Source organism: Pyrgilauda ruficollis, unplaced genomic scaffold (assembly GCF_017590135.1).
Source record: "Pyrgilauda ruficollis isolate IOZ18807 unplaced genomic scaffold, ASM1759013v1 scaffold15, whole genome shotgun sequence".
NCBI lineage: Eukaryota > Metazoa > Chordata > Aves > Passeriformes > Passeridae > Pyrgilauda > Pyrgilauda ruficollis.
Genome location: NW_024513654.1, coordinates 10,371,553 through 10,398,258, shown reverse-complemented (window position 1 = coordinate 10,398,258; position 26,706 = coordinate 10,371,553). Strand labels below are relative to the sequence as shown.

General features: G+C 40.5%; 1 protein-coding gene across 1 annotated transcript in view; it reads right to left on the bottom strand.

Annotated features, from left to right (window-relative positions):
* Nucleotides 1-26,706, bottom strand: part of SORCS1 (sortilin related VPS10 domain containing receptor 1) — a 258,603-nt gene that overhangs the window by 165,466 nt on the left and 66,431 nt on the right. The window contains exon 2 of the mRNA XM_041461224.1: nt 11,142-11,209. Coding sequence (XP_041317158.1) covers nt 11,142-11,209 — 68 coding nt within the window. The remainder of the gene's footprint in view (nt 1-11,141; nt 11,210-26,706) is intronic.

The following is a 26,706-nucleotide window of genomic DNA, read 5'->3' as shown; positions in this document are numbered from 1 at the left end:
TGTTCCCTGAATCATGCAGCTCTCTCATATCACAGTAAGTTCATTCATACTCCTGCTCACTCAGATCACAAACTGGGGCTGATTAACGCACAAAGAAACACTAAATAAGAAGTAGAATCCCTGTTCTGAATCCAGGGCCCTTTTGCTCCAATCAAACAAATTACTGTGCTGAGGAAGAAAAGTCAGGAGATTGAAAATAACTCCTCCAAGTCTCTCTTAAGGCAGCATTTGGCTTCCAAATGCTGTTGTGCATCATCTTAATAAAGCACTTAGGGAAATAAATCATAGGCCATTAAAACACTCGTGACATCACAGTTGCTTCTTTGAGTAACATCCACATCTTGAATTTACAATACATGTGTGCTGAGTAGCTGGTGGAGTGTAAAGAAAAAATTTTTAAAAAGCGCATTGGCTTCTTCCTTCTTTGGCTCCCTTACCAGAGATAAAGTCGACTGGGATTGTAATGTGCTTTTCTTACAAAAGAATTAGCATTGTGAAAGCTGTTAACATACAGGGAGAGATTACAAAGAATAAGACCATTTACCTTTGAAAAGGGAACACTTAGAAGGAAAATTTACTGAGGTCTCTGAGTTTCTTTCTTACTACCTTCACCGTGACTAGCCTCTAAATTTTATGCTGCCTCATAACAAGGGAGCACATCGTCACTCGAGCATTGGCAGGGAAGTGAAGAGAAATTATATTTCCACAATGCCTGTAGTCAGTGCACACTGCTCACAGCCAAAGGAGGTCAGAGTCCCTGCAAGCCACAGATGTGCTCACTGGAAAGGGCCAATAGCCTATAATTGAGATAACTTACATTTTTAACTAGATAATAATGTCAGATGGCAAGTCATCAAAGCTCATGTTTTGGGGCATAAGCTGATTGCTTCAGCAGCTCAAAGAAGAAAAGTTACCTCAAAGGTTTCTTACTGAACGTTTAACACTGCTAATAGCTGTCATTTATTGGGCACTGCTGGAGGCAAGCTAGGAAAAAAATCAGAGTCCCTCTTGAAAACTCTAGCAAGGAAAGCTCATTTTGAGGAAGAACTGTGCAAAACCTTCACATTCTTACCTACTCCACAGAATGGCATTGCTTTCACCTAGGCAGCCCCACCGTGGAGTAAGGAGGAAAAGAAAGGCTCTAGTTCTGCCTCCCTCACCTCACAGAAAACAGAAGAACAGAGAAACTGAAAAGTTACACATACAGTTAGGAAAAAAAGCTTTTTTCATCTCTTCATAAAGAAAATAAAATTTTCTTTATGAAGAAAAATAAAATAAAAATTTCAGGTTGCTGCTACATCTAGTGCTTTTCCCAGTATTGGCATACAGTCTGTGGTCATAAAACATCTGTGGTGTTTAAACCCCTTGGAAGGAGTTTAAAAGGAATGGGTTCTCATTTCTTATTCTTTTGCAAGGATTAGCCTCTGTTCAGGCAAAATCCAAACTAACAATATCACACATTGACCCAAAGATGACAATCCTGCAAAAGACACACAGGAGTTTCTCGTGGTTCTGTTAGGCAGTGGAAGAGAATATATCAGACATCTGGCTTGGTAAAGCATAGAATAGATCTCTGTTAGGCTTCAGCCATGGACAGAGACTGTAGGTTTATGTAGGTTTCTCCACTCTCATTTTTCCAAGACTGGATTTTATTAACTAGTTTAATACAAAACCCTCAGCTCATGTAGATGGGCAGGTAACCTTATTACCCACACACGCAGCGGTGAAGAAGCTTGCCTAAAAAGCTGGATGTAGGAAGGCCAGGACTCAGAGCTGTCCTTTTCATTCCATAGCTCTAAACACTGGAGAAATAAAGGAGACTAAAAATGTGTCGTTTTCAGCCTCCTAAATTGATCTTTTGGAGCTGACAATGTAAACACTCGAACTATCAGTAAGAAAACAGTGACTTGTTGGTAAAGCAGAATGGGAGCTTAGAACTGCCTAAAAATTCCTTTTATCTTGCTGTATAACAGAAGGGTAATTAAACAGACAGTTTTCTGGCCTCCTATTTCCCTTTCAGGTTATTTGAAAAAGGTTTTCTATTCAAATACAAAAAGACAATGTTGGCCTGATTTTGACTGCATCCCTTTGTCCCCAGAGGTTACAGGGCCCATCAGACTGGCAGCTGAATGCTGTGCAGATTATAAAGCCAGCAGCTTAACAAAAATCTCTCAGCAGCTCAAGACAGGCAGCCAGGGCCTGCTGGGCCTGACTATTAATAAGTGACAAGGAATCTGCCATCTCTTCAGTCTCTGTATCCTTTCCACCCAGTTTTATTTCCTCCTAAATATATAGGAAATATACAGTTCCCCATTAACTCCGACGGGGTGTCTCATTTATTCCTGTTCTGCCATAGAAGAGAGAGCATCTTTGTAGCATTACAACTATGAAAATGGAAAAAACCTCTAATTTTATCAAAAGCAAACACTAACAGAAGTTCAGTAAAAGAACTCTTTGGGATTTCTTTTTAATGCTGGACAGTGTAATCATACAAGCCATCAGCCAGCATTAAGCTGGTTTTCAGGAAAGCAGGTCCGAGGTTCTGCTTGGCCTGACCAGAGCTGAACCTTAGCCTTTGGTATGACAAAGAGGTACCTACATGCTCAGTTCATTGAGGAACCCATTGCATTTTTATTCAACTTCCATCCTATCCTGATTTGTCTTCACAGCTAAGATACTTCAAGCAATTAAGAAAAAAGCTCTAAGGAACTAAGTGTGAAGAGTCTGTGTTTGGGCTTTCCCATCTGTACAGCAATTGAAGCTATTCAATTTTCTCTTCACTGTGTGAAAACCAGGAACTGGGGCTTTCTCCTACCACAGAAAATCTGAGATTCTGAGCAACCACTCAACTCCAGCAGCTCAGGCTTGAAGGAAAACCAGAAGAAAATTAATGAGAATACCACACAGATATGTACATAGCCATAAAATACAGCAGTAAAAGTACATTAGTAGAATGAATAACACTCTTTCTGCAAAAAATTTGCCTTGGAGAAAGATTAGATATCAGTCTCTATCTCCTCATGAAGTCATTTAATGCACAATACATGTGGTGTTTCTGAATTTCTGTTCTTTTTCAACTCAGCAACTTTCATAGATACTCCCACCTATCTAGATTGCAGGATCATTGAAAAGAGATTTTATGTTCACACTCAGCTACACAGCACACACTACAGTGGATGCTGGGGAAATTCACACAAATTCCTTGCAGAAGAAACTCATTTGAGGGATAGGGGGAAATGGGTGAAAAGAAATGGCTTTTTACCTCCCACTGGCAAAGCACAGTATCAGTTCAGAGCACATTACAAGTGATGTTCATAATCAGGAGGATACATCTTCCTCTGCCTCTTAATGCATCTCACCAGAGAAATGACTTGGCATAATAGCAGCAGGAAGCTGCCAGCCAGGAGAGAAAAGTTCCTGAATTCCCCCATGCCTCCTCCTACGTAAGGGGAACTCAAGCTGCAAATTAATTCCTTGCTCACCAGGAACTGAGTCTCCCCCAGGCTGGCCCTGTCACACAAGCACAAACTTTCCCAGTGCTGAGTACACACAGCCCCTCAAACGGTACATCCTAATGACAAGGGCAAAGTGACCCTTCCTTGCCCTAGCTGGTCCAGTGACCTGCACAATATCCACCAACAATTCTGTGCACACACAGATCTGAGTCTCAACCAGCGGCTTCAGCCTTTCTAAAAAACTCTGTGCCTTCCTACTGAACAGCTCATGCCTTGATGTCCTACTTTACACAGAAAAGCCACTCCACAAGCACAGCAGCCACTGTCACAGGAACCACTGGCAGGATCAGACTCAAAAGCCAGCTTTGCTACCATTATTGAAGGCATTAATTGAATAATTGTGAGCTTCATTTGTCCTTTTCCATTTTGACCAATTATTTGGTAGGTTAGAGAAATCAGGGAAATAAAAGGATAGTTCCAAGTAAGGCACTATGTTTCAGGATAAATGGCAGTCAGTTTATGCTGCACAACAAACATACCACTGATACATATTTAAATATACAATTCTACAGCACATCTTTTCCAGGTGCTTCACTAAGTCCTCCAAGAAAGACCTAATGACATATGCCTGGCTCTTTCTGCAGGAACAATAAGCTTTGACTGTTTGCCTGGATAATTCCTGAGGTGCAGATGCAAAAATATTTGGGACCTGGATCTGAAAACCTTAGAGTTTAGATCTGAAGCTTATAAAATGCTTTCAGCTGAAGTATCTCCCTGTTAACCCAAGCTCAGCCCCAAATATACTCTTTCCTTTTGGTGATTAGAAGTAGATACACCCCCCTGAAGAGATGAGTACAATTTTACGCAGCTCTGCAAAATGACTGCATAGACATATGACAGGAATGGAAACACCAGAACACAAAGGATGTTTTACTTTGTGTTTATGAACTGGTAAGTACTGTGTGGTTCGTCTTTCCCCCTAGACATCAGCTCCAGTCTAGCTTGTCTGCAGTTATTACACAGCCACAGCAGACGGATGAACCCTGTGGACCAGAACCAGAGATATTTCTGTTATGTTTTACCAACATCATTTGAGCAAACAGGTACAGCCTAAGAAACAGATATGGAAGTTCATCATCTAATTTGCAGAGTAAGAATGACAAAGTACATGGAAACGCTTTATGCCTTTTAAGTGGCATGAACGTGGTGCATTTGTTATTTACAGTATATTGCTAATATATGTCAGCATTAATATTCATTATCTTGATTTACATGTTTCTTTCATGCAGAAAATGGATTTGGATTCTTTCTGATTTACTTGATAACACTCCTACATTTCATGACTGGCTGCAACAGAGAATACATTTTTAATAGGCTTAATAAATTTACATCATCATTAGTGCTGAATATTTTATCCTCACAGACCAGGGAGTGAGAAGCACATCACTAAATTCTCAACTGAATCTGATCCTTCATAATATCAGAGTATGACTCTTCAAGATAAGTCAAGGCAGAACTTACATGAGATTCATTAGACAAACACACATGATATGCCACAAAATGCAATGGTTTTACCAGCCCTTATTCTTTAGGGAATGTAAAACTGGTAAAATTCAGTAAAACTTAAGTTTCCTGCTAAACTAAGCATCTGCTGTGGGTTGTTTCCTAGGTAGGTCATTTGGGGGGGGTTGGGGTGCACTTTTTTTTGATTGGTTGGTAGTTGCCCCTCCCCACCCTTCATCTTTATTGGAGCTGGTTTTGATAACAAAAAGAACATCCAAGGAAACTTTGGCGGCCAAGTAGAAGAGTTGACTGTGCTAAAAGTTTTTATTGCTGTTAGTCACCAGGGTGAAATGAGCCCTCTTAGGTACAAAAATTGATCCTTTTAGAAGCTGTTAGGTCCCTAGGGGTCCCGATGGCTGAACAGAGTGTCCCCACACACAGGAAAAAGGCTGCACTGAGCTCCACACACAGGGCATAAAGATCCATGTTCTAAGCCCACTTGCAGTGCAGGCAGATCTCCCACTGTGATCAAACCATAAAATGCTACTGCTTCCTACATGAACAGCTGAGTGTGCAAACCCATTCTTCCCTCTCCCAGAAACCCTCCAGCATCTATACACAGACGAGCCAGAGGTTCCTACGTCTGCAGGGGAGAAAATGGAAAAAGGATTAAACCAAAGACACAAGGAAATGTCATTGTTACAATGTCACTAAAGGCCCATGGGAGATAATGTAGCAGCATTTATCAAGCTCTGATATTCATTTAAGAAAAGTGACTTACACTGAGCAACTGGGACACCGTTATTTATAGATAAAAGCCTTTCAAATAGTCCTTTTCAAGTTCCTTTTCCCCACAAAACTGCTGGCTAAAATGTGCTTAATGAGACTTTCCTTCCCCTCACTTTTTCAGCTCCTCTCATATGCATTTGCTTCTCCTACCTCCTACTTCAGCTAGAAGACCCTAATCTGCTGTTGCAGAGCACACCGTGTCACTAAGCCACACATTACGACCTTATTAGTGTGGCTTAGCAGGGAGAAGATAAATGTGAGTTGAAAACAGTCAATCTGCAACACAGAAGTAAAGAACCTGCATAAAAGGTCCAGGAGAACGATGAGTATAATAAAAGACATAACCTAGAAATTCCCCATAAAGGAAGTAAGCAAATACAGTCAAACTTTCAAGTCTCCTGTTCCAAAAACTCGCTAGTCCAGAGAAGAAAATCTCCACAAATGCATCAACAGTTCTGGGTGGTTATGGTTTTCATCTGCAGAGAGAGAAAGGAGCCAGGAAACTGAATGCAGAAACATCAGCATGGGACGCTTCAAAACACCTGTAGTATTTATAGACACAGGGCTGGGGTCAACTCTGACTCTTCTCTAGATTACAACCCAAATTCCCTTCTTGAAAGGATGGAGTTGTAGCATGATGTGCAGTGGTGGTGGTGGAAGGAATGAATAAGTAAACTGATGGAGGAGTTAAAATAGCAGTTCAAGGTTAAATAAAAGGACCATATAAAAACTAGAAACAGATCCCTTTTTAGCTTTCCAAGAATAAAAAAAATTAGCAACCATAAACAACCCCTGCTTTACATACGGAAAATTAAATCTAGATCTACATGAGACATAAGTATTTTTCAGCATCCTTGAGATTTCTTTATGGCATATGTGCTGAAGCTTCCTTAATGCAGAAACTAGAAGCAGTAAAGGGCAGGTTGGAAGTGATAATCACTCCTGAACTGGGTAGTTCAGAGCTCAGGAAAAATGTTGGAGTGTCAAGATTATCATCAGTAACTTCCAGAACTAACACAGCAACAGATTATGATTTAAAATATTCTCACACTAAGCAAACTCTACATCTTCCTAATTTCTGGCTGAAAAGGAAGGTTTAATTACTGTTATTTTTATACAAAGTTCCAGGAAATTACTAATTTCTGACCAAATACAGAGCAATAAGAAGGCAAAGAGGTAAATGGCAGCACTCATGGCTTGAGAGCCTCTCATGGTCCTGAGGGCAAGTGTTGCTCATGCACATCTTTCCAGAGCATCATATTTACACAAACAGGAAAAGATTAGTCCTCCCACAGCTGTCTACAGCTCATGGATACCGTGCACACAATTCTGACATTTTTATTTACTTGAAATGCAAGCTTATCTTACTCCAGTGGTAAAAACATCTTCTCCTAACTCTCACAGTTTAATCCTCTTTTTGATCTGAGAGATATCTACGGGAGGAAGAGAAATAAATCCAATACACTCAGTTAATTGCTCAGTGACAGATAATCTTTCCTTCTCCACCTTCTTTCTCTTCTATAAAAAGAGTAACAAAAAGTAAATAAAAAGTTCTCAACTAAATCTGTGGAAAAAGTCTGCTGAGAGGATAGTGGTATAATTAAAGTCAGGCCCAGCCTGATGCAAAATTTCATTTATCATGTACAGAAGCAGCATCTCACTTGCCATCCAAAGCTCAGTGCACACAGAGCCTTAACAATCTAGATTATACAGATTCTTCCTGTCTCTTTTCTCTCCTGTATTTCCTCCCTTCATGTCTGTCACCAGTGGCCTTTTAATTTGTCAGTAGTTTTAGAAGGATGTTCTCCATCCCTTAGTGCAGCAGCCAGCTACAGTAAACTGGCTGAGAAATAAAAAAACTTAATCCTAGCAGGAAGTAATGTGTTTATAAAGAGGATAGGTTCATATCCTGTAGGCAATGGCATAGTTGGGTTATAGGTGGTTACAGTCCAATCAGTAAGAATGCTTAAATCACCCAAATGCACTTTGGAATTCCAGATGTGCTTATAACCAGCTATTGCACAAATTACTGTGTCAGTAACATGCCCCTCATCACTCACCAACCTTTGGAGAGCGCAGGAGGCAGAAGTGGAATTTCTCTGTCATGTATTCAAGACAGATTCCTCTTGAGTTGTGGGTACCTGCAGAACTACCTTTCCCCTCTATCCTTCAGAATCAGAACTCCTGATATCAAAAAGCAAACCAGACATGAGATGATGTTCTCTTCCATTCCCCAGAATGAAACACAGAGGCATGAAATAAATTGCAAGATCTGTTTCACACGTTCTCTCAAACCTATTTTTGTTCTATCCTTTTCAAAGAAGCAGGGAGATTTAAATTAACATGTTGCTTAAGCAGCCAGGAGGAGCAACAGCTAATAACCTCTTTCAGGTACACAGAATAATAAGATATGCCCACCTTGTCATTTCTTTCCATCACATTAGGAACAGAGAAGCTGTCCTGGGATTTTGATAAGCATATTTACCAGCGACCTGAAGGCATGGCTGCATTGTAAGGGGGGATCTAACAGCAGAGGCAGACTCAGGATAGAGCACAGTGTAACCAGCACGGGCTTGCTTAAGGTAACAAGAGAGAGGAAAATCCAAGGAAGTGAACTGGCAGCTTCCAGAGCAACCATGAGCACTTAAGGGCCAGCCACAAATAATGGAGCACTGAAAAGACAAGTGGGTTGATTGTGGTTCTCCAGCATTTCCCCGTTCAAAGCACTTCCCAGGGATTCTGGATGGTTGGCGATACAAATGCAAGCAAGTCTTGATAAGTGACATGTGCCAAGTGAAGCTGAGGGGTTCAAAGTAAGACAACTGGTTCCTCAAATAATTTATGGAATTCCTTGTTCTAAGATGTCACAGATACTAAAACTTTTAACACACTCCAAAAGATATTGAGAAGGTCAGCTCACGGAATATTAATCCTCTGCTATATACTAAAACAAAAAGAAAATTATTCAGCTCCTCATACACCTTACCCTGATGGCTGAGGGTAATTTAAAACTTAAGAATGAATGCTAGTATAATACAGGAAGGAAGATCAGATATGATAATCATTTTCATATGGTCTTGGTGTCAGCCTGTTTGGGGACTTCATGTGGGAGCTGCATATGTCCTCATCTTTGAGCCTCCCTGGGACCTGCAAAGCAGCTGCACAGCTCCTTATATCTCCTTCCAAGTCCTGTTTTCTCCTCTTGCCCCTCTCCTGCTCTGCTTGCCAGAGGTACCAGGGACATAAGTGACTAATGAATGTTTCCCCCAATTAATATTTTGACATCTGGTAGTCTTAGAAGCAGACCTGAAGAAAGCAGGCATAGAAATTGGGAAGAATAAACAGGAAAAGCAGTGTGATTTTTTTAATCCCTGTTCCTTGCCACTGGCTGATGTACTCTTGGGGAAGATCATACAAGAATCAAGAAACTGTAAAACCCCAGAATTAGAATCAGGCTAATTTTATGGAATACTAAGATCAGGAGTGTGTAATTAGTGGTGCTAAATAGACTGAGAATTATTTTTCATAAAATACTCAGATTTTTGCATTTTATCAGACGGATTTTGGTGATAAAATTCCAGACTAGAGGACACAATCATGCTATTTTTATGTTGTTAATCACATCCTGAGATTAGGACGGAGGTCAGGAAAAGTGCCCTTCCCTCACTCTGGGGCTGCAACACTGCTGGGGTCCCAGCTACCTGTTACATCCTCCAGTGACATCCACACAGTCCCTCCCTTCTTAATCAGGGCAAAATTTACGCCATTGTGGAATGCTCCACAGAAACCAGAAACAGAAAAGAGCACAAAAGGCCATCAGCACAATTTTGTGCTGCATTCATACATCTCATCAGGAACTGTGCCTTCCACTCTGATGTGGCTGTCCTAGTTTCAGTCAGAAAACAGTACCTCAACACAGTCCTGCATCACAGAAGCAGATCTTCAGTACTGTCAGCAATGGGGAAGGAGGTGCCTTTGCATGCTGAAATGCCATAACTTCAGCAATGACTGACAAAGCAGAGGTGAGTACTTCTCATGGTGAAATGACTTAAGAGTAGTCAAAGAAAATGAAAATGTTTTTCGTATTTATGAATATTCTTTTTCAAAACCACTGAGAAATCAAACAATCTAGCACAAATTCCCTCTAGAAAAACATGGCCAAAGCCACAGCCCTGAAAGACCCTTTAGGTGTGCATACACCATAGTAAAGACAAAGGACTAGAAAGTCATGGCAGCAAGGTGTATGAAAAGACTGATTAACCGCCCATAACGGTATGAAAAACCATTTATTCAACCCCACAAAATACTCATTCTTATGAGCATCACTGTTACTGCTCAGAATAAATCCTAGAAGTTCTATGTTTCTTTAGGTTTTAGTCTGTTTTGTTTTAGTTTTATTTTTTCAGGCAGTGGGTGAAGCAATAGCCGGAGCTCAGAATGTACTTCATGCCAATTCCCTCCTCTATCATTCTATTAAAACCCACTCAGCTCCTGAGCAAAAAGTGTATTTGTTCTACCTCTGTCCCAGAATTCTCCCTTACAAAAGAAAACCCCTTTCCAATATAAGTTTATCAAAACAAGTTCACTCCAACAAGAGGTTTCAAATACCCAGTTTTCTTCTATCCTGCCAGCAGCCTATCCGCCTTCATCAGTGACCTGCATACAAAACTCCTAAGCTTCCCACCAGAGTTTCACAGATGAAACTCTGAGAAAACCACCCTTTCAGCTCATGGAAGTGAAAGAGGAAACAGTTCTTCGGTTAATTTCTCAGGGAAATAAAACCAGGCACCATCTGCTCATGTTGAATCCAAATAACTGCCTTAAGAAACTGTTCATGGCCCAGCTCTTCCCTTTGGTTCACATAGTGCATGGTATGCTTTTAAATCATTAAAGTCTCAAAACACTCCCTTTAAATTGGTCCAGCAGTCAAGTTCACACAAGTGGAAATCAATTACCTAGTGCTAATCACATCAGTTCTAATCAACAGACTAACACTCTAATCTGTCACTCATAGATGTTCCCCCAGCCTCAGCAACTCTGGCTTTTCATAAGGATCATTTGGGCAGACCAGCCATGAGATCCTTCATTATAAACAAGGACTTTGGGCTGTTCAGTTGTCCCAAAAGTAAACCAATTGGTTGATTTCAATCTGAATAAGATGGGAAAGGTGAAATCAAAGGACAGAATAGCTGAGAAGTGCCTTATCTGGCTGAAACAAGACAATGAGACTTCAGCCTTTTTGTCCTTGAGTATGAAAGGACAGGAGTGAGAGAAGGTTTAGCTAGAAACCTTCCAACACTTTTAAAGAAATCTAATTAAATTCAATAAAAGAATTGTATCAGGCTTTTCCTATTTACACAAGGTGGTAATTATTAACTCAATTTATCTCCATACCTCCAAAGAGAGCTCTCTGTGATGCTTCCCAGGTTGTAGTCATACAGCTTTGTCAGAATTAGAATCACCTAAAGGCAAAAGAAGAAATCATGGTTAGTCTCAAACAATTACAATCTCACAGAACTGAAGTGACCCCAGGGAGGGCTTAGGATTCCTTTAATGGGTGCTTAACATAATTGAATGAATTGTTAAAAGCAATTGCTTAAACTGACATGGAAAGAATTTGCAGAGATATATGTTGAGCCTTTTTTTGGACCTTTTTTTTTGTTCAGTTCCTCTGCATGACATCACCAACAGGTTCTTCCCTTAACCCCAGGAGGCAGAGTGCAGTGGGAATAAGTTCAGATCTAGACAGAGTTTCAGGATACAAGACGAGATCTTGTATGCGGTAGAAATAGTGACTATTTTCTGCTCTGTTTCACAGACACTGAAGCTACTGATCCTTTTCATAGCTGTGGTGCACAGATAACCCACTGGCTTGTCTCCAGTCAAACACTTTCTGGTTGCAGCAGATGATTTGACACAAGCAAATGATCATCAGTGGACTGGCTGGACATCAGGAAAAATCTCAATTAGGGTAACAGTTCAACACCTGGACAGACTACACAGAACATCTGTAAATCCTCCATCCTTGGAGTTTTTTAATATCTGGTTAGACAAAGTCATGGCTGACCTGATCTATAGCTGGTGATAACACTGCTTTGAGTAAGAGGTTGAACTGAGGACCTTCAAATATCTCTAACAACCAATGCTTCTGTAACTTCACTGAGAAGTTTTAGGTTTAGCCAGAATGGAAATGTTTCCAAGTTTATGGCTTTTATTAGCTCTTTTGATAAAGAGTTTTTCCCTCCTGCCAAAGCAGGCACTTCTACAATAAAATTACCTTACCAGGGGGAGGAAAGCAATTTTAGCAAAAAGAATTTGCAGCAAAAGATTTCAGCTTGCTCTTTTGTTAGTGTCTTTAAAAACTTATTTTTGACTTTCAAGATGATGGGCTTCTTTAACAAGATCTACATTTGGGACAAACTACCAGACCATTATTATTGCTACTAATTCATTTTGCATGTCTCCCTGCCAGCTCACTGTATATCTTATCCTCCTCCCTATCCCATTAAAACCACAGTAAATTAGAGACCCAACTCTTATCTGACAAAACCTCTGATCTATATACCTCTTATTTTCAGCCTGGGTTCCTCAGAAATGAGGCTCACAGACACACAGTCCCCTTGGTTCCTTGATAAAATTGTTCAATCAATTTAGCTGAGCAGCAAAGGACTGTAGAAGTTCTGTGCCCATCAGCCCAATGCCAGCTGGCACCAGCATGGCAGAGTTGCCACAGGGGAGGAACAGACTCACCACTGCCTTTTCCAAAGCCAAAAGCCCATCTACTTCCTACACACCCTGAAACAGCCACAATAGCAATTATCTCCTTCCAGTACACACACACATGAGACAGCAGAAAGAGAAGTACAGGGGGCAGAGAACACACCTCTGACATCTTCTACAGCATGACTCCTAAATCACTCCCAGCATGGAGAAAGGCTGCCCGAAGCACTTCCTATCTGCATGGACACCAGTCATGTGCAGCTCATGGGGAAACTCACACAGCAGTCACAGTCCCCCTCTGCTCCCCAGGGCACCCTGACATGGACATCCCCTCTGCTCCCCAAAACCCCAGTGCTGGCAGAAAAGAGAAAACTCCTTTCTCCTGGCAGGTCCCTCTTTGAAGAGGGAGCCAAGGTGGGAACCCCAGCCAAGGCAGAAGCCAGAGCTGGGGTGGATACATATTCTTCACCAGAGCTAATGCCCATCGAGGGCTTTGTAAATCCTGCATTTCCATCTCCACCCTCCCAGGAATGCTTATCAATGACAGCAGGGCAGCTGTCAGCTCCAGATCCACAGCTGTGTCACTGCCACCTCTCATAGCCCCCTCTGGACAGGTCTGCAAATCCCCCTACTTAGCAAGTAAATAAAAACCAAGGGGGAGAAGACCAAAGAAGGGGATGGGATGTGCACATAAAGCCTTTCTGAATACCAACCCAATGAAAGGCAGCTGTGAACTCCACTCCTGTGTGGAGACATCAAGGGGGAGCTGCACATACCCTGGCTGTGAGCCTCCCTGGGACCTGCAAAGCAGCTGCACAGCTCCTTATATCTCCTTCCAAGTCCTGTTTTCTCCTCTTGCCCCTCTCCTGCTCTGCTTGCCAGAGGTACCAGGGACATAAGTGACTAATGAATGTTTCCCCCAATTAATATTTTGACATCTGGTAGTCTTAGAAGCAGACCTGAAGAAAGCAGGCATAGAAATTGGGAAGAATAAACAGGAAAAGCAGTGTGATTTTTTTAATCCCTGTTCCTTGCCACTGGCTGATGTACTCTTGGGGAAGATCATACAAGAATCAAGAAACTGTAAAACCCCAGAATTAGAATCAGGCTAATTTTATGGAATACTAAGATCAGGAGTGTGTAATTAGTGGTGCTAAATAGACTGAGAATTATTTTTCATAAAACACTCCAATTTTTACTTTTTCCCAAGTGAGGAAAATTTACAAATCTTAAAACAGCCATGAAAGAAAACTCCATTGAGAATTTTAGTCTCATCATTTGAGTACAGAAAAATTGTAATTGACATCCCAAAAAGAATATGAAATGAAAAAAAAAAAATTAAAAGTGCCAGTAGAAGAAATCAAAATATTTCCCCTCCAGAGGGCTGGAATGTCTCTTTTGTTCTTTTTGCTTCCTCGATAAATTTCAGTAAAACCCACACAATCTTAAAGTTATGCAGTCTTGGAACTGATGGGGGAAGAAAGCCAGCTGTACTCCATCACAATTCTTTTTGATATAGCTCTAACAATCCTTCTCCAGAGGCATCCCTGGACCCATCCAAACATGCATGTCAGTTCCTGACTAACTGCATCAAGAACCCTAAGCAATATTGCTATATCCTGACTTCCTGGTAGATTTAGGAGAAAATCTTAGCATTTAACATTCTCAAGATTTGTATTTGACACTATGCTGTGGCAGACACATGCACCAGGTTCTGGATTAAGAGCTTTGATATCTCCACTTGGTGCAGGAACTATTATCCTTGGAATAGGTACACTACTTCAACAACACGTAAGAGCTGTTCTTTCTATTAGAAGTTTTTTAATTTTTGAGAATCTGTATCAGCTTCCAAATATCTTTAAGATTATCCATGGTTTCAGCAGTCTCCTTGTGTCATTTACTGGGGTTCAAATACCAGTAATAGATCTGCTCAAACATATACATGCAAAACAAGTTATTTGGCAGAAAATTAGTTATTTCTGCCCTAGAGACCACTATTCTTTTTCCCCCTTTGTAATGATAGTTGAGTTACGTATGCAAGGCCATGATTTCAGATATATTTACTTTTTCAGAAATAATTTTTCTTCTTTGCTGTTCTCATTTCTTTGTTATTTAGCCTGCAAAGGTTAGTTCATGTTTAAGATTGTTTCTTTTTTCCCCCCACCCTCTGTGGCTGTCACTGTGTAGTACTGAGGAACCTAATGAACAGAGACATGCATATTATGTTGTTCTAAATGTCAGAATAGGGGCTGTGAAGAAGCACAGTAATGGAATGAAAATAGTCTCTCGCCTTTTCTTCATTTTTTGCTTTGTTTTTGCTTTCTGGGACTGTGTGTTTTTCTCCCTTTTTTTACCACTTACCAATCAATGCAAGCTAACAAGACCAAGAAGAAAAAAAACAAGCAAACTAGAAATAGAATGAAAAGGAACTAAAAATTCAGTCTTATTCCAGCTCTGCTGTGAATACAGATAACCCTTTCTCTTGCACAGAAATACAAGGCTTCAGAAAGTCTGTTATTCATTAGGATCAGCACTTGAAGTGGATTATTCTGCCATAGCAGGTGGGAAAGGAGAAACAAAACTTTATCACTTCTGCTCTGACAGCTCAGAGCAAAAGATATCTGATCCTGGGTTTACTACATCCCAAAATGAGTGCACCTACCAAGAGACAGAGCATTAAAAATGGGTTTAGTTACCCAGACAAAGTGCAAAAAACAGACACCTGGGAAGACAGACTGACAAAGGAGGTGCTTAAACCTGGTTCACCATCTCCCAAAGGAAATCAGTTCCCAGTGACTATTCTGGGAAAGACAAGGCATTCACACCTTGGGCACCATCATGGTTTTCTTCAAATTATAAGAACGTTTTCAAAAAAACCCGTATCTTGTTAATCAGTCCTGACCTCTAATTGCTTTTTAAAACTTGAGATGTGAAGATGTTTTGAACAGATTTCAAAACATAAGTCAGTGGCTGGGCAGAAGAGATTGGTCTGTGATCTTGCTAGATTAGGCCCAGGAGGATCTTTGCTATCACAGCAGGAATTCTAGGGTAACCATGGCTAAATTTCTCCCAGACCTACTTTGGCTTATGACCAATTGATCTATGCTGTCTCACCGTAGCCTTCCTTGCACTTCTGACCCAGGTTTACAACTGGCTTATATCTTTGTCTTGACCCTGTTTTCAACTACTCTGTAAATACTTCTAGCAAGGCTTCCTCAGGATATGGGCCAGAGCTTGTCCTTCACCACAGCACAAGTTCCAAATGGAATTAAATGGTTTTCTCCCCTGGCAAAAAAAATATTTCTCTCATCAAACAGTGCTGAACTAGCTGGCCAGGAAATCTGCACTGTGCTACTGATCAGGTTCATACCTCACTGGGAAGTAAGCAACAGGCTGCACTCTGTGCCATGGTAAATTCATCTGGGCTCATGACGTGTGTCCTCAAAGCAAATCAGCCAACACTGCCACAGAAAGCAGCACTGAGGATCTCCCAGCACACTGAGTCAGGCAGCTGTAACACTCCCCTGTACCCATTGACCATGGCAAGTTTGTTCCTGGGAATGCAACACGAGTACTGTGCCAAAAGATGCCCATGCTCAGCTAAAAAGAGGACATGGACTACAACCATCACTGTGTTTGAGGTTTGATCACCATTACAAAAGACCCACCACACAACACGGTCTGTGATAATACAACTCAAGTTCATTTACACCAACAGAGCTCTTATCTTCAACACATTTAATCAGAGATACTTCCACCATCATCCCCAGGACCTCTCGGTGCTCTCCACCTTACACAGCACAACAGTGTCTAAATTCACAACAAACTTTCATGGCTTTGCAGTGATAGAAATTTTTTCAAACAGAACACCATGATCAAATTTCTAAAGGTGCTCACTGCAGCTTCTTGGGCCCTGAATTTTACATTGTTACCTGTAGACTGAACTAACCCTGTGCCCATAGGGTGGCCTTGATTCCTACAGGATTCTAATGCTGATTTCAACCCACAATAGACTTTGCTTATGAAGGCAAAACCAAAACCAAACTTCTACTTTAGTGTTTTCAGACTTTCATGCTTTACATATATTTTTGCATGCATTTCAGTCAAGGCTGCAGCTCTCCTGGGATAACCCACAACACTAAAAACCAAATATTTATTAGTCTACTTTCCTGACTTGCACACCATCAGCTCTCAGCACGAGTTGTGAACAGACTGCGCATCAACATTTTGTTGAAATCATTTGGACATAGTATATTTGATAAAATATTTCTAGTACTTGATTGCTAGCCACTTACAGCAGCTTTCTGAATCAGTTTCTTGTGAAGACTATTGATGTGTTGATCAGACATCTCCTTTTGACTGTTGAAATCCCAGGAGAAAAAAAAAACAAACAATGAAGGTTCTCCTGCACCCCACCACCCTCCCAACCCAAGGAAAACCTTCAGGACAGTATTCTGTCCTGATTCCTTATCCAGAACCATGGATTTTAACATCTCAAGGTGCTATTTTCTATGCTTTGAGAGCATATTAATTTCCAGCATAAGAGAACTGAGCTGGGTCTTAATGAACTCCAGCTTGAGATCTGTACCAGAATTACTAACATAACAGAAAGCATCTACTTTCAGTCATGTGCCAGCTGCACACTCTGCACTATCAGCTGATCTTCAGGATGTGCCACAGCTTGAGGAAAGAGCAGCTGCCACAGTCTTCTTCTCCTGTGGTGCTTTCCACTCATGCAAGGAGCATGCAACACATGCAGAGCTGCTGGAACTCAACACGCCCCGCCTGCAGTTTGGCTGCTCTGCTGTTACCAGCTGAAAAGGTTCAGTCACAGGCACTGCCTCACACACAGACAGGCAGCCTGCAGTGTGACTAATATTTAATAAAGCATTGTAACATTTTACATACAGCTGCGTAAAAAATGGTAGCTAGATTTAATGGTGTAACTATATTTTCATGAGTCTCCTGATGAAACAGTCACGCTGTCTTCTAATTGGGGAGAGAGAAACAAATATCCAGGCACAATCAAGACAGTTTAAGTACACCTCAATGCGCAGTGATCCATGAATCCCTTATTAAACTCTAGAGATCCCTTCCATCGCCTACTTAACAGGAACATAAGTCAATAACAAAGAAGCACTAAATTAAGTTTTCACGAGCTTGCTGACCTGCTATAATTGAGTAGGAAACTAAAGGACTTGAAGCTTTTCTATGCATTATGAGTCAATAAACCATCATTCTCAGGCTGTCATGTTTGAGAGTTTGCACATTCAAAAACTGGAAATAATTGGGCACCTATCTGTTCCCTTCATCTCTACCTTCCCAATATCACCCAGAACCCTGGGACTGTAAATAACACAACCAGAACACAGGAGTATTCTCAATGAACTGTTGGGTGAGACAGCTATGTGAGGAAATGTTTCCAAATAAATTCACAAATAAACTTGAATAATTCACTGAGAATTTTACAGGCTGCTCATGAATAAAAGAACCAAATTTGAGAGAACTCACTATTTGGGGCAAATTACTTGTACCAATCTTGTTCTTCATATTATTTTTAGCAATTTTAAACCAGCCAGCAGTATCAGGGACTCTACCAAGCACTCAAGTAGTCATGGAGTCATAGAGACTTCTGTGATTTGGTTTCCACATGGTCTGCAGATCAACAGGGGTGCAATGACAGAGGAGGACAACCACAGAGTTATACAGCTAAACCACCAAATCTCCATTTCACCAATCTCTGTTACAAAGAACCCGTAAGGTGAAATTCTTTCCTTTTTTTGCAGCCATCAATGAACAGGAAAAAAGGCCTGATATTGCCCACTATCCCACCTGTGGCACAAGAGACAGAAGTTTAGAGGGAAAGCATTAAAAATTGTCCATGTAGAAGGTGGCTCTTCCCTTTAATAACTTCCATAAGTCAGCAGATTAAACTCTTCCTAATTCAAAAACTATTGTGACTATTGTGCCTAATAATAAAAGGATCAGAGAGAGCAATCAAGGATGATCAAAGATGTGGAATGGCCTTTTTTTTAGTGAGAAATTACTCCAACTATCAATCCAAGAAAGACAAAGGAGATATGAAAGACATCTGAAAAGTCACAAGTGTACTGAATTTATTATTCACTACTTTTCAGCATACAGGAACAAGCTAACCTGGGAGTTTAAAACTATTACGTATATATAAGTAGGGAAGTTCCTTCCCACTGCATTTTGTGGATACCAAAAATTTACTATAAGCTCAGGGGGAGACAGAAGTTAAGGGAAAAAAAATGTGCATTGAGGTCAATTAAATAAAAATATATGTAGCCATGTCAAGAAGTTTAGAGGGAAAGCATTAAAAATTGTCCATGTAGAAGGTGGCTCTTTAATAACTTCCATAAATCAGCAGATTAAACTCTTCCTAATTCAAAAACTATTGTGACTATTGTGCCTAATAATAAAAGGATCAGAGAGAGCAATCAAGGATGATCAAAGATGTGGAATGGCCTTTTTTTTTCTTATAGCTATCATAGGTAGCTTTAGGACTCATGAACTTATATAAATTTGTTATAGTTATTCCTATTTTTGGCATCTGTAAAAACCACCTGTTGGCCAGAAATTCAATGTTTGCCAAATACAGATACCAGTATTTCCTTTGTTAATCTTGTATAATTCAATCAGTAGTAGAGCAAGATGTATGGCAGTTTCTATTACACTCAGCTTACAGGGGTCCCTGGCATGGTGACAACTTTTAGTATAGACAGCAACACAAATTATTATGAAGAGAGGCTAAATGCAGCATCTTTCTCCCTAAAACCTTTTAAAGATAGCCCCAGTCTTCATGCTTGTCATCAGGATGAAACAGGAATTTGTTACAGTCTGAAAAGAATTTAAAATATTACCACCAAAGCAGAGAGAAGGAGACTGTAATAGCTAAAGTCCAAAGGTCAAAACACTGAGTTACTGCTTTTCCTGGCTTTGAAAAGGACCCAAACCTAGGCCTATCACATTCCAGAAAAACACCTTGGCCACTGACATGCTGACTAACTTCTAAAGTAGAATTAATTCCCTGCTTCGAGTCCTTTTTTTTCCACGCTGAAATCCCTTTTCACTAATTCCTCTTTCATTCAATAAGAATTCGCTTCATGGAAATATTTCTTAGCAGCTCCAAACATGATTAACTAAACCAAAGAACCAAACACAAACCAAATAAATTAAAAGAAGCAAAAGGAAAATCTAGCGAGCAAATTATTGTAGGAAAAAAAACAGAGATACTCAGGTTTCTAAGAAAATGTAATAAACAAATTTCTTCCAGTGGCAGAATCAGGCAGGAAAGATGGGAAGGAGGACAAAAACAATGGAATAGACATCCTGTCATCTTGAGAAGTTTTAATACAAAGGCAAATAATTATGAAAGCAACAGGGTTTCATTTCAGAAGACAAAAGCTGGTATAGAGAGAATCGATTACACACTATAATTGCATTGATGCTTAAAAGCCATTAGCATGAGAACTCTGTGCATGTTTCAAGAGGGAGATGTAGTCTTCTGTTTATTCATTTCACCAAATACCCACACAGGCCTTTAGGGGATTATTTCAGAATTAAGACCAGAGAAGGGAAAAGCCCTAAACTACTTGGAAAGACAATTCTTCTCTGACACCCCATTATATTCACAGGCAGTCAGCAGCTTGCGCTTAAACACGCAGTCACTGCCAGTGATTTGGAGTGGACACCCAGAAAGGGTGGAAGGGTCAAGTGGAGAAAAGCACTTTGCTGTTCTGTGCCTGGCCTGCTCCTGGCTCGCTACTGAAACACTTAGAAACATTCCAGAGGCTCCAGGCTTTGCCAGGGGACAAAGATTTCAAGCGCTGAGAAACCATTTTGGAAGTAAAGTAGGAAAGCCAGCAGATCTACAAGTAAAAACTTGCTGCTGAGGAGTTTCTCAGACACCTGATCTCATGTGCAAACTAGGACTTGCAGCGTAGCCAGTGGCAGGTAAAAGACAGCAGCACACAACAATCAAAGAGAGAATACCCAAGAAAAGACTTATGAAAACATGCCTGTCAGCCACTAGTATCCTACTTTGTAAGCTCTATTTCTGGTGGTGCCTTTTCTGGTTAAGACCCAGAAGTTCCTAAAGGATTTAGAAATACCCACCTTTTTTTTAGTGAGAAATTACTCCAACTATCAATCCAAGAAAGACAAAGGAGATATGAAAGACATCTGAAAAGTCACAAGTGTACTGAATTTATTATTCACTACTTTTCAGCATACAGGAACAAGCTAACCTGGGAGTTTAAAACTATTACGTATATATAAGTAGGGAAGTTCCTTCCCACTGCATTTTGTGGATACCAAAAATTTACTATAAGCTCAGGGGGAGACAGAAGTTAAGGGAAAAAAAAAGGGCATTGAGGTCAATTGAATAAAAATATATGTAGCCATGTCAGTGCAAGTTTTCCCAAGCAAACACACAGTTTTTCCCAAACCAGTATTCCAAGCCTCTACTTGGACATAATTCACCGAACTCTACCTGAAAAAAACATGAAGAGGAAAAGTAGCCCAAAAGGCAACCAAGGTGAGAAAGGCTGAAGATACTCATCCTTTGGAAAAGAACCATGTCCTGGGGGAAAAACTGGGTGTGGGGGATGCACACAATCAAAAACCTGGGATTTATAAACAACACCCAGATTGTTTATTCTGAAGCTCACGACAGAATATAAAAGTGAAAAATTAGCATTCAATGAATAATTTATTTAGCACTTTACTATTGTTTCAACAAATCACTTTCATGAAAGCAATGTGTATTCAAGCAATAAATCACTGGTTAGCACTCTGGCACAAGCAAAAGATAATACTTGACAGTATTATTGAGTGATGTTGCATGGCCACAAGGCAACTACAACAAAGATAAGGATGATATCCTTGAATAATAGACTGCCTCCCTCCCTCTCCAGGGAAGAAATTGGATCTTTAAAGTAAAACTTTACATCCTGGGGCAGCAGGGGTAGTGAAACTTAAGACCATAAGGTGCCTTTTGCCTTTAGGTCCCAAAAGTGCCCTGAAAACATTAATTGATCACTCCTTACAAGAGCTCTGTGATGTAAGTTGGTTTTATTACAAACATCAGGCATGCAGAGTTCAGGAGAATTTGTTGCAGGAGACAGGGTGGGAACACTAATCCCGATGAGCCCCTTGGTCCCCACTCTTGAAATCATTCTTCCCTGTCCTCTAACAGAGGAAGAGAGGGCTTCAAAAGGTCCTGACCTGCTCTGTTAAGTCACAACTTCCACCCTGTCTAGCTCTAAAAGGACCTGAGCCAAAGCTTTCTATTCCCCTTCTTGCAATCCTACTGGATTTTGCATCCACACAGATAGGAGCATAGACATTTTGGAGTGATCTTTAGTCAGTGATGAACAACACTACATTAAAAGACACAAGGTATGTTTCCCAGAAACTGAGAAAACAAGCAAGTCTGGTGTAGAGATGATTTTTATTTTGCACAGTCTTTTGCTGCACTGTGTTGGGGACATCTGTTCTTCCAAACACCTGCTCATCCAAAAACACTCTATGATTCCCTACGCATCTTACACTAACAAATGATAATAAAATGCATCACTCCATTGACTAACTTGGTAGGTCTCATCTTAGGGCAACCCCATGTTAATGGAGTAAAATTAAAAATTAATTTGGCTCAGGCCTGAGAAAGTTCAGTTCAAAGTGCCTTATGAGCTCTGTCTGCCAGTACCAACCTGATGACTTGTTACTCCTAAATAGTGATAAGAAGAGAAGATGAAAAATCAAGTCCTTGTGTTCTCAGCTTCTCCCAAATCAACAGAAATCTCAGAGCCAAATTCAGCACAATACTTACTTTATGTGTTAATCACATGAACAAGACCACGAAGCAAGAATTTAGTGCACTTGCTTTGCCATGGACAAACAGGACAAACCATCCATTCAGCTTGGACTCACTGGTCTCCACAGGCCAGGAAACAGGAGGAATTAGAGTAACACAGGGCTTTCTAGTGTCTCCTTGCTCTAGAAAGAGACAGGGCAGAAGGTAAAGACAGCTAACCTTATCTAATTAGATGTCTTCATTACTGAAAATTAGATCACTCCAAAACTCCAGAGGAATGAGCCCAGTCTAAAACAGAGACATTTCAACCATCACAGAGCACATTTTGTCATTTGACAAATTATAATATATGACTGATTAGACAAGAAAATTCTTCCTGCATTCTTCCACCCACTCCAGCTGCAACAAAATATGCCATCAGCAGCTGTTTATATGAAGCTGGAAGGCATCTTGAGACCAATTACAAGGCAAAGGTCATATTTTCCAAGCTGTTTATAGACAGTAATTTGTAAAGCTGTAATGTCACATGTTGTCAATAATTCAAGATGGGAAATTTAAACAGTTAATAGATCATCAATTCTTCACTTTCCCACCTTATTTCTTTCTCCCCAAGGAGCTGTTAAACCATGCTTCATCTGAGTGTATTCCTTGAACCTCAGACTCAAGGGTTTCCATTAGTTTATGGAAAGAAACTTAGGATGGTAAGATGTGAGTAATCCCATAACAGGCACCCAGGGATCATAGCAGACATAAAGTGCACATTTCAGAGTTGGGATATAAATTGCTGTTAAAGGTCTATTCTCACTGGGGCTCTATATTCTGTAAAACAGGTTGATGCTGTCAGAATGAAAACTGTTGCATTTTAGCGAAGAGAAGAGGATTTAGTCAAAACAACTTGTTAAACGAAGATACATACAAAGTAAGATTGCCCAGTTCTTTTGGGGGATAAAAACAAACAAACCAACCAGACACACAAAATTCTGTTATCAAAACGTGAATTACAGATTATTTATTTTTTTCTTCACACTGCCCCCATCCAATTTACAGCCACCAGTTAAAGACAAAACAGCTCCCATGGGTGTCATCAACTCTGACAGCAAGCCAGGGCAGGGCTAGCAACAAGAACAAGCATCAATATAACGACACTGTAAGGGGTTTTCACCTTGGAAAGCTGCACCCATCTGTTGCTGCATTCCCACCTAGGATCCTTATGGAATTTGTGGTGGCAAAACAACACTTCGAGAAACTGGGAACAGCTACTGAGCTACAGTACTGATGCAAACTTCTTCAGGAAGGAGACCACACAAACCTTCAAGCTGCATGTTCACATTCCCATGGAAAAACTGAAATTGTGGCTATCATGACAATGTTCAACAGTAGTTAATTATTCCATCTTGTAATCTGGCATACTATTTTTAACTAATATCTATAAGACAATACATAGACTAATATATATAAGGCATTCCTTTATTGCTGTCTACATCTTCTCCTCCCCTTCAAACTTGAGTCTTATATTTCCTTTGCTATAGTTTTTAAGCATGTTCACTGCCTCTTAACTTAGAAAAGAAAAAGAAAGGTACATGTCTGGCTGCTGCAGAGGGTTCATCTCTTAGAAGTTAGGGGGCAGGACAGTAACTTGCACCTCACATCTCTTTCCCCTGGCACATATTTTATCAAGAAGCTACCTGAAAAGGAGAAAGTCAAAGGATATTACAAGCCAACACAAAAATCTTATTAACCCACTAAGATGTGTGACTAAGATCCTATTATCTGAAGGATAAAAAACGTAAGCTGCCTTCTGCCTATATCCTCAAGGCTTTGGCAGAACACACAGGAAAGGCACATCCCAAGTGACTGGTGAACTTCATTTTTCCTCCTCCTCCTCCTCCCTCAATGTCAACTGAGATGTAGGAGGAGATATTCTTATTTTTCTATATATAAACTACCTAAGTTGGGGATTTTCATGTGGTGTTTTGGGAATGAAAAAGCCAAGTCACTCTCTGACTTCCTCTCTCAGCACAGGGCAAAAAAAGGCTACTGGGTAGAAGCCCATAATCAAAACTGCAACACCCAAACCATCGACCATTTTTTGTAACATCTGACCAGTGCTGTCATCCAGGTTCAACAGTGATGATTAAAATCACCCTGTGGAAGCAGATGTCCTTTAGACTTCAGACATTGCAAGAAAACAGCACTGGTTTGGTCATTCCCCCTAGTGAGAGTATCTTTGATATCTTAAAAAAACCCCAGAACTCTCTTACATTAAACAGAAGTGTACCAACACATGGGAGCAAGGAGGATTTTTTCATCACGTATCATCTTAACCCCTGAACTTACCCACACATGCCCCAATCTCCCTGATGGTTTTGCCATATACCCTTTATTTAAGCTTGTTAAGAATGAAAAGCAATGTACTGACTGTGCCTGCCAACAAAACTAACCACCCTGCCTGAAGTGTGTAGCACAGAAAAATGGCCAATTCCTCTCAACACACTGCAGAGAAATGTATTCTTTCATCAGCAGTATCAATGCAAAAGTGAAAGCTGAAGGAAACATATTTTGAGCTCTTCTCAGAATTTCAGACTCTAATAAAAACCTTTTAGACTGAAAATGTAGAGTTTCAGGATTTCTGGGTATTTTTCCACAGCTTGTTAACATTACACAAATGACATCCTACAGATAGAGAAGTAGTGATTCCCAACTGCTATAGGCAAGAGTCATCCCTGAAAGTTTAACAAGGGATTCAAACACTTGAAGCTCTGGCAAGTCCCAGATAATCTGGGAGCACTAGAGAGCATTGGCTTAGAAACTTAATTTTAGAAGCACTCCACAGCTTGAACATTATATTCCTACTCTCAGGTACTCCTTTCCTTCAAAAAAACCCCTTTATTTCTGAGTACAAACCTGCAGAAAAATAAGCACCTCTCCCACTTACACATTCCTGCTCTTTCACCACTGCCTTCCCAAATTTTAGTCCACTGATCTTTTCACTCAGCCCTACTCAGCCTCCTCCAACAGCAAACCAATCTGCTCTTGCCCTTGATGAAGAAGGGTTTTAAAGACCTGAATCTTGCCCCAAACTGGACATTGCTTCTATAGCTCTCTCACCTGCATGCCATTAACCCCAAAACACACTAGAGAAATAGCATGGATTCATTTGTTATAGCTGCTGCTATAACAAATGAGACTCCCCCTAAATTATTTCTAAAGGAAACTTTCAGCCCTGTCACCAGTTCACTGACCCATCCAAATTTGTCTTACACTTACAGTCAGCCATTTATCAAGACAGGTATGAAATGAAGCTTTATATACCATTCCCTTTGACTTATATTTACATTTGACACATGTGCCTCCAAGGGAAGCACATACCATTTTTTCCTCACCATCTCTTCTGCTTGTTCAACACCGGTTCTCAAGGAGAATGATATTTCTGTATTTCTGCCTTTAAGTCACACAAGCAACTGAATGAATAAGCCTTATAGAAGAAAAACATTCTCATAATTTCACCTACCACCTTTATCCTCAGCTGCTTGTTCCATTCAGATCAGTAAAGAAAGTAGATTATTAGCCTTTAACCTTGGCTTGCCATTAATCAAGTAGCTCAGTTTCACACCCCAAGCACCACTACCAGTTTATAGTCCCTGAAAAGATTAAAGAGAGAAGAAATAACCTGGTATCACTCAATGTGTTTCCAGTGGAGCACCAAGTAATTTCAATCAGTTGGGGGAACACCATTCAGGGAAGAGAAGACATTCTCAGGAATTCTTACAATGGGAATAGTACACTCCAAGGATCAGCTCCTCAGCCAAAGGAAAGCAAAAGCACATGAGGAGTTATTGCATCCAACTTCCTCCAATGAAAGATTTGCCTCACTAGGAAACAAACACAGGTGGGAAAACCCAAACCAAAAATGATGTAGGCAAAGGCTGCAACTCTTGCCCCCACCTGCACTAAGCTCAGGAGCCCTGAAAAAGAACTTTATAAGCTGCAGGAAGCTCAGCTCTCCAAGGGCTTTGCCTTATTCTTTTTCCACTGCAGAGACAGTTTCATGCATACATTTGAAGGCTATCCCCCAAATTGAAACAAATTCTGTTAGTAGTGAACTTAGTAAAATTAAACCTTTCAGAAAAATTAATGAAAGCCACTTCCCAATTTGAAAAGGAGACTCCAATGCTATTTGCACCATGCTCACAAAAACCCACACACCTGAGAGCAGAGGGTGACTGGGTCTGCAAAGCTGCACCTTACCCTTCACTGTGAAAGAGCCCCCTCAGCTTTATCACTGGCCTTGCAACATCTGCTGTACTAAAGATGCACCTGATGCTACAGGAGGGGTTATGTACAATTTTATCAAATAACAAAAACTTGCTTTCCCATTTTTGTTAAAAAAATTGGAAACTA